General features: G+C 42.6%; 2 protein-coding genes across 3 annotated transcripts in view; one reads left to right on the top strand and one right to left on the bottom strand.

The window, feature by feature from the left end:
* LAMC2 (laminin subunit gamma 2) overlaps positions 1–4,446 on the top strand; it is a 64,196-nt gene extending 59,750 nt beyond the window's left edge. The window contains exons 21-23 of the mRNA XM_020815380.3: positions 710–868; positions 970–1,069; positions 3,251–4,446. Coding sequence (XP_020671039.3) covers positions 710–868; positions 970–1,069; positions 3,251–3,501 — 510 coding nt within the window. The 3' untranslated portion in view covers positions 3,502–4,446. The remainder of the gene's footprint in view (positions 1–709; positions 869–969; positions 1,070–3,250) is intronic.
* Positions 1–13,070, bottom strand: part of NMNAT2 (nicotinamide nucleotide adenylyltransferase 2) — a 113,455-nt gene that overhangs the window by 19,018 nt on the left and 81,367 nt on the right. The window contains exons 10-11 of one of the 2 annotated variants that reach the window (XM_020815382.3): positions 11,943–12,010; positions 8,025–10,032 (exon numbers count right to left, since the gene is read on the bottom strand). In XM_020815382.3, coding sequence (XP_020671041.1) covers positions 9,930–10,032; positions 11,943–12,010 — 171 coding nt within the window. In that variant the 3' untranslated portion in view covers positions 8,025–9,929. Of the gene's footprint in view, positions 1–8,024; positions 10,033–11,942; positions 12,011–13,070 lie in introns of those variants that run through there. The other variant, XR_012086584.2, reaches the window with a different exon arrangement.

Below are 13,070 nucleotides of genomic sequence, written 5' to 3'. Positions count from 1 at the left end.
AGACATAGTTTGGGTCACTCTTCATCTATTCAAAACTCCTTCTCCAAATACAGTGATACAATGCTCTGCATTCACATAGCACTCCAGAGTATTCCAATTATGTAACATACATTATCTGCCCTAATTATTACAACAGCCCGGTCAGTTAGCTCAGTATAATGACCTACGTATTATAGAACATGAGGGCTAAGAGAGAGAGAGGCTTACCTGATGGCTCCTAATGATTTCCTTCCAAAAAACCAAGATTTAAACTAGTGATTTTCTGATTCAGGATTCAGTTTTCACCCTTAACTGCCAGTTTGTTAAAAGTGAATAACACAAACTTCAGATGTTTCATGAACGTGTGTGATTGGGCCCAGCGTCTGTATCATCCGGTAATGTTCAAAGTCCAAAATGAATATGGGGTTTGAGGCTATAACAAAGAATAGAGCTATAACAAACGGTTGATAAAAACAGAATGAGACTGACAAAAAGGAGACGAGAAAGGAGCCATCAGAGAAAATGTCTCCTTCCTCCTTTGGACGTTCTTACTTACTGATGCTCTCAGTATCTCTGATTTGTGGGATTTCTTGAGTTCCGCCCCTAGCAAGTGTTTAGTGATGCACCTGAAACCAACAAGTGTGCTCTTTTTGATAACATGCTTGTCTCTAGTTTCTGGACCTCTTTGCCTCATCCATGTATCTACTGTTTGCTGCATTTGCTCCCCCAGGAGATAGGAAGGCTGACCTTGGAAGCCAACAGGACAGCAGATGGAGTGCTAGCTCTGGAGAGGGAAATCATGGCTCTGCGGAACGAGGCAAGAGAGACAGATGCGAGGTTGCAAAGAAAGGCACTGGAGATTGATACGGATGCTACTGCGGCTCAGGAAGTGAGTTAATAATGTTCTACCTTTTAATGAAAGGGACCTCCTGAAGGACCTGTTTAGTCAAGAAACCCTGCTAATACCTTGAATTATCATAATCTCTTCAGGTTGTGCAGATGTCCCAGAGAGCCAAGGCAAATGCTGGAAGGGCTGGTAGTTCTGCCCAAGAAGTTCTCAGTGCCCTAGAAGACATTCTGCGCATGATGGGTGAGAGACAATAATATTTCCTGTTAGGACTGCAAGCATGATTTGGTTTAATTTATAGAGTATGCATAGAAAGCTAATTATAATCGGTAAAGGCAAATGTTAATCAGTGAGAATGAAAATGACAGGCAGAGTTAATGGTTTTTGGAGGCCATTTTGTTCTAGCATATTATAGGGAATGGGAAAGTGTCACGTTCCCAGGGGTTACAACAGCAGAGTTCGATAAGCCAGTCCTATGTCAGAAATTCAGAGAATGCAGAGCCGATATCCAAATACCAAAGCAAACTCACACAACGTAGTCCAGGGTCAGAGTCCAAAGCCAAAATGCACAACGTAGTCCAGGGCCAGAGTCCAAAGCCAAGAGTCCAGAGAACAAGGTACAAGATAGTCAGGAGCGTGGATGCAAGCCAGAGGTTTGACTTGTTGCTTCCACAGACTTTCAGCCATCTGAGAGCTGTTTATATAGTAAAAACAGTCCTTGAACTGCTGGAAGCCTTTTCATCCTGTCAGAACTCAGGGCTAGTTGATCGGATGTTTCTGTGGGCAGCCTTCAAGCGATCCTCTGACCTTTTCGTCATAAGTCTTCCCCTCAGCCTGGCCCTCAGCCTATCTACTGGGGGAGGAGAATCTGGAGGTGATTCAGCTGTTTGTGTTTCTAATTGCTCAGCATTCTCCTCAGCTACAGTTAACCCCTCAGGTTCCGGATCTTCAGCTGCACTCATGACAGAAGCAGCCTTCATACGTTGTTTCCTTTATGCCTTTTTAAATATATCACAGATCCTTTAGCATATAAAAAGGCAACTCTTGAATCTTTGCTGATACTGAAATACAATCAGTTCAAAGCAGTTTACTGATCCAACATGATATCTTTTCTCTGTTAATAGTCATATGCATGTGTATTGATTGCTCAAGTGCTCTGTAATCAGGTAAGTACTGACATTGTGGTCAGTCCTGCAATATGAAATCACTGTAATTAATACAAAGTCCTGCATAGGCACTACTGTGTTGCAAAAAGTGTAGACCAGGAGATGGAATCATCAACTTTCAAATGTTAGGAAGTCTGAGGCACAAAGCTGGGAAGGAATTGTATCCTAAAACTGTCTGCGTTCCAGTAACAGCACAGACCTTCATTGCATGACTATTCCTGGCTCTCTTTCCTCCCATTATATTGTGCAATCTAAGGGCAACCTGCATACTTTAGGCCAGTGGTCCCCAACCTTGGGCCTCCAGATGTTGTTGGACTTCAACTCCCAAAAATCCTGGCCAGCAGTGGTGGTGGTGAAGGCTTCTGGAAGTCTAGAAGTCACTGCTTCTGGAAGTCACTGCTTTAGACAGTGTTCTTAACTTGTATTTGTTTCATACCATAACGAGGGGCCTGGATGTACATAGACATAGTTGGGGAGGCAGAGTGGGCTGCTTAACCTTCTCTTACCAGAGGGGTCAGCAACCTCTAAATGTCTTGGAGCTACACAAGTCCATCCCTGGAATTACGAGGGGCTTGCTTGCACCTGCTGCTGTGACCCACATGCCTCCCAATATTTTCTTGCTGAGAAAAACCCTCAGTGGTTGACATTTGTGGATCTGGGGCCCCAAGGGAGCACAAGGAGGTGCTTTGAGCCACATTGGCCCCTCAAATTAAATTTCAGGCAGACATAGAGGTGCTGGGGGCTATATTTGGAATTTGGGGAGCCCTAACAGACTGCATATTGTTCACCCCTGTATGACTGTGGTTCAACCCTACGGATCTCACTGCCATTCCACCTCTATATTATTGTTCCACACACTGTCTTGGAGATGTGCAGTTTTGCCCCTGAAGTAGCTTTCAGATTCCAGCTCTCAGATTTATTTAACTTTTAACTAACAAGGTGTTCAGGATAACTAAAATAAAACTCAGGCAAAAAACAAAACAAAAACCACACACACTTTGTAATTAAAATACTAAAATATATCCAATGAGAACACCTCAAGAGTAATAATCTCTTGCATGCTGTTTTTTCTTTTCTTTTCTTATTATGAAGCCATGAATCAGCTTGGATGTCAAAAGCTTGTCTCAATAAAAAAAAATGTCTTTGCCTACTGACAGAAGGATAGTAGAGACAGAGCTTGACAAGGGCCTCTGAAGCCTGGGAGCAGCCACTGAGAAAGGAGCTTGAATTAACTTCCCCTTTTCTCCAATTTTGCCAGATCAACCAGAGGGTATGGATGAGGAAAGTGTGAACATGCTGGAGGCAAATCTCAGGAAGGCCAGAACAAGCAACAGCCAGTTGAAGGAACAGCTGCTACAGCTGGAGCAAACAGCTAGTCAGCAGAAACTTCGCATCCAGACCTTGAAGAGGAGCATCACGGAGATCCTTGCGGATATCAAGAACCTGGAGGAAATTCGGCAAAATCTTCCTCCCAAGTGTTACAATGTGCAACCCATTGAAAGACCTTGAAAGCATTCGGACTCAGGGCAGAGCAGACAGCCACGTACTGGCCAGATTTCAGGGGGAATATCAGAGTTAAGCAAGGAGGCGATATAAGAGATCAAACCCCTCCAAGGACTGGCTGCGTGAACATCCTTTTCAAGTTGCTAATTCCTTGTGGGTTGGGATGCAATAGTTATATTTTGGCCGTGTCCATAGTGGAAGCAGTAACGAGTGTCTCATTACTGGGCCGCAGCAGGAAAACAAGCAGGCTGCATTTTTTTAAAAAATGCATGAACTCTCTTCCAAACCAGGAGCCAACTGCTGAACCAGAGCATTCTACTGTTTCCTCTGCCTGGCCATCCTTTCTCCCAGGTTGAATGAATGGAACAAGGACTGGTGCTATACTGTTACATTAATCATCCCATGATGAGGTATTTATCGCTATGAATGGCCCTTAACTTTTACTCTTCCCCTCAGGATATAGTGACTGAGGATAAGATCTATTAGGGGCTTTAAAAGCATATTTATCCTGCAGATCTACGGTGGTTTAATAGTCATTTCCTCACCCCAGGGATTTGAGACTCTCTGGAAATGGGGTAGACATGTATATATGTATGATCAAACTACAGTTCCCAATATCTGGGGAAGGGGAAATGGACAGCTATTTATATAAAAGCAGTAGTTTATATAAATCAACCTTCCTCTGTAGTGATGATTGAATGTGTCTGGACTTCATGTTTCTCTTGTTTTGCCACTGAATATGGGATGGGGTTAGGGTGCAGGCTGTCTTCCTGCTGTTTGGCTTCTTGTATAGCCCAGCTAGCACATATAGATCGCCATGGTTTGAAAAGGTTATTTCTATATTTTTTCATTATCTTACTCATCCTGAAGACTTGCAGTGGGGAAAAACTAACAGGGAAGAGCATTACTTCACTATATAAATAAACTCAGTGGCTGAAGAACTGGATTAAAGAAGGTTCTCTGTGATGCTTATGGCACCACACATTAGGCTTCACAGGTATTTTGTGCTCAGTTTTGTCCTGTTGTTTATTACATGCAGTGGTTCCATGCTAACAAGCTGCATCCGTTGATTTCTAAATATGATCTCTCATGCAATGTCAAAAATCTGTCATGTTAATGGGAAAAAAGGATGATAAACATGAAAATCTTATTTAAAGTTTTTGGGGATGAGGACTAAACTGGTTTTCCATAGCCCTGCAGATTAGCAAGAGATAAAGCATTCCTTGTGTTTTGTCACAAGCAGAGGCAGTCAGCTGTGTCTGCACATAATGGCTCCTTACAAAATTGCAATGTGTATGTTATATGCAATCAAATAACATCTGACTTATCATCAGGCTAACAGGGCTTTCAAGATAAGTGAGATATCTAAGGAGTGGTTTTACCCCATTCCCAGTGATTTTCCATGGCTGAGCAGGGATTCAAACTCAGGCCTCCTATCATTCTGCTATTCCACACTGCTATATCCAGCAATAAAGTGGGTCAATCAACTATGCTGCAACAAATACAGCTAGTACAAAAAAAAAAATACAAAACAGCAACAAACCCTATATTTTTCAGTGTGGCGAATAAGAACAATACAGTGGTGCCTCGCTTAGTGATTGCTCTGTTGAACGATGAAATCGCTTAGCGATTGGGTTTTGCCCATCGCCAGAGTGATCGCTTAGCGATGGCCCCTATGGGGAAAAATCGCTTTGCGATGATCACGGGGAAGCGATCATCGCAAAGCCCCCATTTTCGGCCAGCTGATCGGTGGTTCCAAAATGGCCGCCAGAAAACAAAATGGCCACCCCGCTGTGTTGCCTCGCTTTAGAGGCACCGAAAATGGCCGCCGCAATGGAGGATCTTTGCTTAAGGTTAGTTTTAAAGCCCATAGGAACGCATTAAACAAGTTTTAATGCGTTTCTATGGGCTTTTTAAAATCGCTTAGCGACGAAATCCCTTAGCAACGTTTTTTCCTGCACGGATTAACGTTGCTAAGCGAGGCACCACTGTATAAGGAACAACCTTATAGATGTTGCACTATATAAGGAATGATCACATAGAGGTGACTATTAATCACTGCTATTGGCAACTTCTAAAATTGTAAGCAACTTTTCTACGCCTCTCCAAGAAACTAATCTGGAACCTTCTATGCATGAACAATGTAAATAATAATAATAATAATAATAATAATAAGAAGAAGAAGAAGAAGAAGAAGAAGAAGAAGAAGAAGAAGAAGAAGAAGAAGAAGAAGAAGAAGAAGAAGAAGATGATGATGATGATGATGATTGATGATTGATGATGATGATGTGCTGTTAAGTCAGTTCTAACTTATGGCAACCCTTTCCACGGTGTTGCAGGTAAAGAATACTCAGAAGTGGTTTACCATTTCTGGGACTATATAGCTTGCCCATGATTACACAGGCTGGCTCCACGCTAAATACAGTAACAAATACTCAAATGCATCAGAGATAATTTTGCAGCACCAAGGTATATGGAGTAGCACGAATATTTCAGGACTTTAATTGCTAGCAGCGGGGTGCACATTTTATGCAAAATAGTGATGGTTTGTAATGTTTAAGGTACTTGCTCAGAGAGGTTCTACGGTTATTTAGGTCTTATTCCTATGAGTAACCAGTTTCTGGAAGTAGAGAAAACAGTGTTATGAGGCAGTGCCAAAGAGATGTTTCAGATGTGTGCTGGTACAGAAGCAACTGTGAACATTAACAAACATTTCATTAGCGCAAGTTTTCTTTATTATGTCCTTTTAAACATCTCACCAGGTATTTTAAACAAGTTTGTGGTCATGACCATTTTCACAACAAAGACTTAACTCCAGTATCTTTCATGAGTGCGAAACTAGCCTTTTCAAATCTTTTTTTTCCTTTTAAAACTTTTTTTTAAATAAAGCAAATTTTACAGTTCAAAATTGCAAGTTCAGAAATGGAAAAGTAACCATTGCCTCCCCTCCCTCCCTCCCCACCCGCCCCCATCCCACCCTGTGCAACTAAAACCCACCTTCTGTCCTCTCTCCAGCCCGGCCCTGTTCAGTCAGAGTCTGCCATTTATTCCAGCCCCCAACTCTTTCCTGTCAATCCTTTCTAAATTTATCCTACCACATCCCCTAACCCTCTATCCATAAGCATAACTGAGCATATGAAGGCAAATATAAGACTAGTAAGACATTATATACATCATCTGTACCACAATACTATGTTCCTAAGGCATGCTGTCCTAAACTGGATGAAGTTGGAAAGTGGTCTGATAATCCATCTTTTTGTGGAAGATTTATGGAAATTCACTCCTCCCTTCGCTGTCTTCATCATTTGCTTCCATCACAAAACTGTTCTCGGAGCCTTTTCGGAAGGCCATGGTTTACGTTCTCACGCATCGTGTGGAATATGTTGTTCGCATTGCACTTTGCAGTTTGGTATTGAGACATGTAGTAGATAGAAGCAAGACGCTGTGGCTGCTGCTCTCAGTAGCAGAGAGGCGGTGGAAGTCAGAGTGCTCTGGAAACAGTAGTTGGTAACGCACCACAAGGCAGCGAGGGAGCTAATTTTCTTGAATCACGTAGGACATCTAAACTCTTCTGTGAATAGAAAAGTTCCCGTCAAAGGAAACTGTCTCTTTTGTACATCAGCCTGTGATAGCAGGGAGTGTCCACAGGTCCTGAATGCTCTGGCCGACAACAACAAAAAAGGGAAAGAGAGGCTGCTTCCACAAAAGGCATTGAGTGTGAAATGGCCATGCTTGGCTCACTCACATTTTATGAGGGTTTCCTCTTAACAGTCATCAATTTAGTTAACATCCTGTGTTTCACCAGTGCTGCTTCTTACCACATCAACTCTGATTGGAGGGAACAATAGCACAGTCTTCGGGTACAGAGATCCAAAACATTACTCCTTTTAAATATACTTTTTAAAAAACAGGGGCTGTGACACATCGAACCGATGAACCTACCTACTGCTGCTGAGCATGGGACTGCTGTTGCACCCAGCATCAGCTGTACTGATCTAAGTAGTGCCAAAGTGCTGCTTCAACTATGTTTTTTAAAATATTAGCAAAATACTACTTCAATAAAAGACGTTTATAGCCCTGCAACACTATTAATTTGATCGCCACCATTTTAGCAGCATCTTTTTCTTAATTAAGCATTTCCAGTCTATACTGCTAATCCAGACCTACCAAAATTAAAATATCAGATAAAACTGCTGAAATAATGTGACAGCACTGTAACACTGATTTAAGGATAATGAAAACACCTTTCCAGTTACCATTTTAGCAGTATGCCCCTCCTCCCATTAAACTGTTCCAGTCTGATTATTTCTGATTCAAAACAAATGATCCATTTCAAAATAATGATTCATGGTTATAATGGGCAACCATGCTTAGATGAATAGACACACACTAGATTTTTCTTTAAAAAGGTCATATGTTCCCACCCACCCACTCATCCACCCACTAATCCTTGGGGGAGCTAGACGTTGCCCACCCATGGTAGTAGCTATACTATGCCTACTGGTTGCCTGGAATAAAATGTACTGAACACAAGGGATAAGTGCTATGTCCTGATTAGTCAGTGTGGGAAGTCAACTGCAGTTCTGTTAGGTTTCAGCAAAAGAACAATGGCTTCATAGCATCAGGAGATACTCATCTGTAAGCAGCCTGAGATTCTGAATCTAGATCTAAATAATGTTTCTACTAAGGCCAGTTCCTGGATTCAGCGTAAAAAGTCAAAGCCATGTCACCTGAAGAGGCCAGAAGGGTCTGAACTACAGGGACCCCAAGTGCTGAAGGACTCCAACTAGGAACGGCTAATCTACCGTTGTAGAAATATCACATGGCCCCACCTGCCTCAGACTCTACAATTCTAAAATGCTGGTGGAGGACCCTCAGATTCAACAACAAAAATAATAAATCTGTTAACATTTGTCACAGCTGCTCTAGTGTCTTACTCCATTTAGCTGGGTCCACAAAACTTTCCCATTCAATTTGTGACAATCTGTATCTGAACCATATAACATTATTTATTTACTTCCTGTCTGTGGGCCCCAGCTTCTTTGCATGTAAAACAGGGTTAACCTTACACACCTCTTGTGATTTCAGCTACAGAATGAACCTTCTATAGTTCTGTAACTACAGTCTACCGGCCTTCATAATCCCACTGCTCTGAAATACATAAGAGCATGCACTCATGTGAGATGTTGGCAACTTCAGTCAAAAACTCAAGGCACTGTTCCTGATCTGACATTATTTTCTGCCCTCACAATTGTCCTCCAGTCATCCGTTTCCTCCCACAAGCCTCAACATGCTTGTAGCTGGCTAAACAGCACCATTCAAGGAACTGCTTAATCTACCGCGGCCGCCGGTATTTAATTGGGGGGGAGCATTTCCTCTGTGCGTGTGCGTGCACCCACATGTGATATATTTTTCTCAGGGTAAATGGAAGAAGTGGCTTCCTTCTGAGGAGTCTTATGAGCAATGTACCTGAGTGTGGAATCACATGCAGTTGTCTACAGGTAGGGTTGTATATGTGAGAGTTGTTGGCAAAGAAAAATAAATGTGGATTGAATTTAACCAGTCCGAGCTAGCAAAACTATCGAAAGGATGGTTGGACATAAAACAAATGGTTATATTTAAATGGATTTCTAGAGAAAACAGAGAGCTTTAAACTGAGGAAAGGGTAGCAATTCCTAGACTTCGTTACAGAGAAGGTATGACAAAATGAGGTGAGTGATTTACAGCATCCCAAGACAGTGTACCCTGTTTACAAACAGATTTAAAGCATGGTAGAAACCCTATTAGAACTCCCCTTTCCAAAAACATTCTATTTACAACAGAAATTAAGATCAATTACATATGAAATAAGCCTCTTTTCTGCCCTTTTTGTGCCAGAAAACCTTGGTTGCTGTTTCCCACATAAGATACCTCATGAATTTGGACTCTTTCCTTCTGCCTTTAGCTTAAGGCTAATTTCTTACATGACTAACCTAAAAAAAAATCTGGGCTTTGTACCAAGTAGGTCAACTGCATTGTAATTATAATGGAGCACACGAATAAAAAGCCCTCCCCAACATCACAAATAAATTTTTAAAAAGAAACATGTTGGGCCCAAAGCATGTTGCAAAGGTAGGTAGATGGTGTCATGTTCCTACTGCATGCTGGGAAGGTGGAGCCCAAGCTTGCTCCCTTCAGGCACATGGCACCCAATACTTTTATCCTGTTTTCTCTGCTAACAGGGGAAAGGATGGCTTGATGGGATGTGGTTGAGGTTGTATGCAGCACTGGCCTGCACTTGGGTGGGCTTGGGTGAGGTGGAAGCATGAGAGTGAAACAGGCGGATGCACGCAAGAGGCAGTGAAAAAGAAAAGAGCATGAGAAAGAGGATTTGTGATAAAGAACAATAGGAAAGTGTAGCGATAGGGCTGTTTTGTTGCATTGCCAGAGGAGCTTTAACCAGAGGCATTTAGGTACAGTTGGCTCTTGAGGATGTAATCGATGACTGGCTGACTCAGATAATCCACAACGTGCCCATCACCGTGCTGGAGAGCCAGCCTGTGCAGGAGAAAGAGAAGCAGGAAGAGAGGGAAAGAGTTAATTCATGCTAGAGCTGGCCAGCTGCAAGAGCCATCCCATCTGTTTGATGGGTGCAAAACTGGACTGCCCTTGCTTTCAGCAGGGTAGAGAGTCTTCAGCTCTCCAGATGTTTTTGACGATAACTCCTGCAATTCCTTTTCGTTGCCCACCCTGAGCGGAGCTGATGAGAGTTGTAGACCAAAACATCTGGTGGGCCAAAGGTTTCTTACCCCTATTTTACATAAAGATTTCACTTCTTTTCCTAACACAGGTAATAACCAGTCTCTGCAATTAGCAATTCCTATGATAAAATTGCAAGACATGCAACACCTTCACCAAGCCATCTTAAATGGTACAGCCCTGGAACAGTTTGCCACATGATGTACTGTTTGTGTAGGGCAGCCCCAGCACTCCTGGGTTCTTCAGTCCATAAGGAAGTAAGCAGGGAAAAGCAGGGAAATTAAAGTGTTCATTAGAATTCTAATATGAGAATCTTATGCTAGTCTTTTTTTGATAGGTTTGTAGAATGCCACTGCAGATCCCCAATTCAGTTCAGCAGTCAAATTATGCAGCTAATCAGCAGCATATATCGAATTTTTCTGTGTATAAGATGAGACCTTTTACTTAAATACAGTAGTGCCTCGCAAGACGAGCACTTCGTTTAATGAAGAAATCGCATAAGGAAGAAGTTTCCTATGGGTTTTTTTCAATTTGCGATGATTCGTTACCTGCTTCGCTAAACGAATATCGCAAAACGAAGATTTTCGCACAGCTGATCGGCGGTTTCAAAATGGCCACCGGGTTTAAAAAATGGCCGCCTGCTGTTTTCTGGGATGGATTCCTTGCTGCATGGGCTGCAAAAATGGCCGCGCTATGAAGGATCTTCACTGGACAGTGAGTTTCAAGCCCATAGGAACGCATTAATCGGGTTTTAATGCGTTTCTATGGGCTTTTAAAAATTGCTTTACGATGTTTTCGTTCTACAATGATTTCGCTGGAACGAATTAACATCGTAATGCGAGGCACCACTGTAATTGGACCAAAAATTGAGGGTCGTCTTATATAGGGCAGGCAGCTGCTTTCCCTGCCTTTTGCGAAGCAACGGAGTAAAGCAGCTGTGAAACAGCAGCACACTCACACCCTTTTGATCCTGAAGCAGCGATGAAAGTGGGCCCCTTTCATGGCTGCATTAGCCATTTCCTAAACTTTCCCACTTAGAAAGCGGGAAAGGCAGCTGGGAAAGAGTGCGAGGATCAAAGGGGCGCGCGCACGTGCTGCCCTCAAGTTTTCTAATTTGGGTGTTAGAAAAGGGGGGTCATCTTATACTGTGGGTTGTCTTGTAAACGGAAAAAAATGGTAGTCTATGGGAAGCAAAACCTGTTGAAATGGTAGTCTATGGGTTACCACCTGCAAGGTGTGTGTTTTTAACAAACGTGCAACTTCTCTTGTTTACCTAATGTTGTTCACCAACACCTTTTGCTTGTTGGAATTAACAAGGCCCCTCTGTGCCTCCAGCAAATAGGAGAGAAGGGGAGAAACAGCATTATGGGAGAAGCAAAGTGCATCTCCTTTTGGAAAGTGAAACAATATTTTTACAGATTATGACAGGGTAACCTAATGAACTGTATATATGGAGAAAAAGGAAACTCTAGCAACACTGGCAGGAAATAGTTAGATTGGTTAAAAGAGTTGCAATTCATGGTCGTAGGTGGAAAAAAGTATGCCATTGTTACCAAACCTGGTTGCACTGACAACAGTTTCTCCTTCCATAAGATGCCTGTGAAAATACTCCTGATGAGAGCCTTCTTGTTTTTACCACTGGGATCCATTTCCCCACAGTCCTTTCTTATTCAATAACCCTTTCCCCCTCACAGTCCAATCTCACTCACCTGCTTTTGGTAGAACTGACAACAGACATAGGGTGATTCCCATCATCCTTCACAACCAGGATATTGTTCTGTGAAGGGAACCATTAACAGAAAATTAAGAGGAGCCCTTTCCGCACACTATAAGAAGATTGGCCAAGTGATGCCCTGGACGGAAACATCATCTCTGTTCCTGAAATCAGATTTACAAGTGTGAGGGGCAGAGACCTTCTCAAGGTGACATCCCTACCCCAGGTGGTACCCTCCTTCTCAGAAACTGTCTCTTTAGTTTTAAGGCAATTGGGACAGGGACAGGGACAACAGGAAAAGTTACTTCAGAAGAGATTTTCTGCAGCAGATAAGACTGCACAAGTTTAAACTACACTTCTTCCTTGAATTGCATGGATCTAAGCAGCATGGTCTGGGTTATAGACTTATATACAGTATATAGGTAAAGGTCCCCCTTGACATTTGTGTGTGTGTGTGTGTGTGTGTGTGTGTGTGTGTGTGTGTGTGTGTGTGTGTGTGTGTGTGTGTGTGTGTGTGTGTGTATAAATATTTCAATAAACACACACACACAGAGGGGGGGCTGCTGTTCTTCTACAGGGAGTGGCCTGATAAAGGTGGGTCTCAGGCACACCGGGGGCCCTGCTGTTGATGGTGGTGCAGTGGCCCCTGGTCTGATGGTGGGAGCCTGGCTGGCCCCCCTCCTTTCATAGTGGCTCCAGGTGGCAGCTGGGAAAGGGTGCAGGAGCATGCTGAGAGGCTGATGCAGGTTCATGCATGTGAATAAACGGTTTATGTTTATGTAGCTGTGTTCTTGGGGGCATAAGAGTTATATATGAATTTTGAACGACACAGGCAGGGGTCTGGCGCCCTTAACCTCAGCATTGTTGAAAGGAGACGTGTAACTTGATCAGCCTTCTTATGCTTACATTTAATGAAATGCTTTATTTTAATGGTGTGGATGGGAGTGTTGTAAGTTTCCCTGAATACTCTTTCAAACCATTTGATAGTGTAGAAATTTCAATAAATACTTAATACATTAAAAATAGTTATCAAAAGGACAGATTGAGTTTTCTCCCTCAGAAAGAGAGAGAGAGGTGGGGTCATCATATTCCAAGAATTAGGGGAAACCAGTCTCAGCCATAT

The sequence above is a fragment of the Pogona vitticeps genome, chromosome 4, assembly GCF_051106095.1.
Source record: "Pogona vitticeps strain Pit_001003342236 chromosome 4, PviZW2.1, whole genome shotgun sequence".
Lineage (NCBI taxonomy): Eukaryota > Metazoa > Chordata > Lepidosauria > Squamata > Agamidae > Pogona > Pogona vitticeps.
This window is presented reverse-complemented; position numbering and strand designations above follow the sequence as displayed.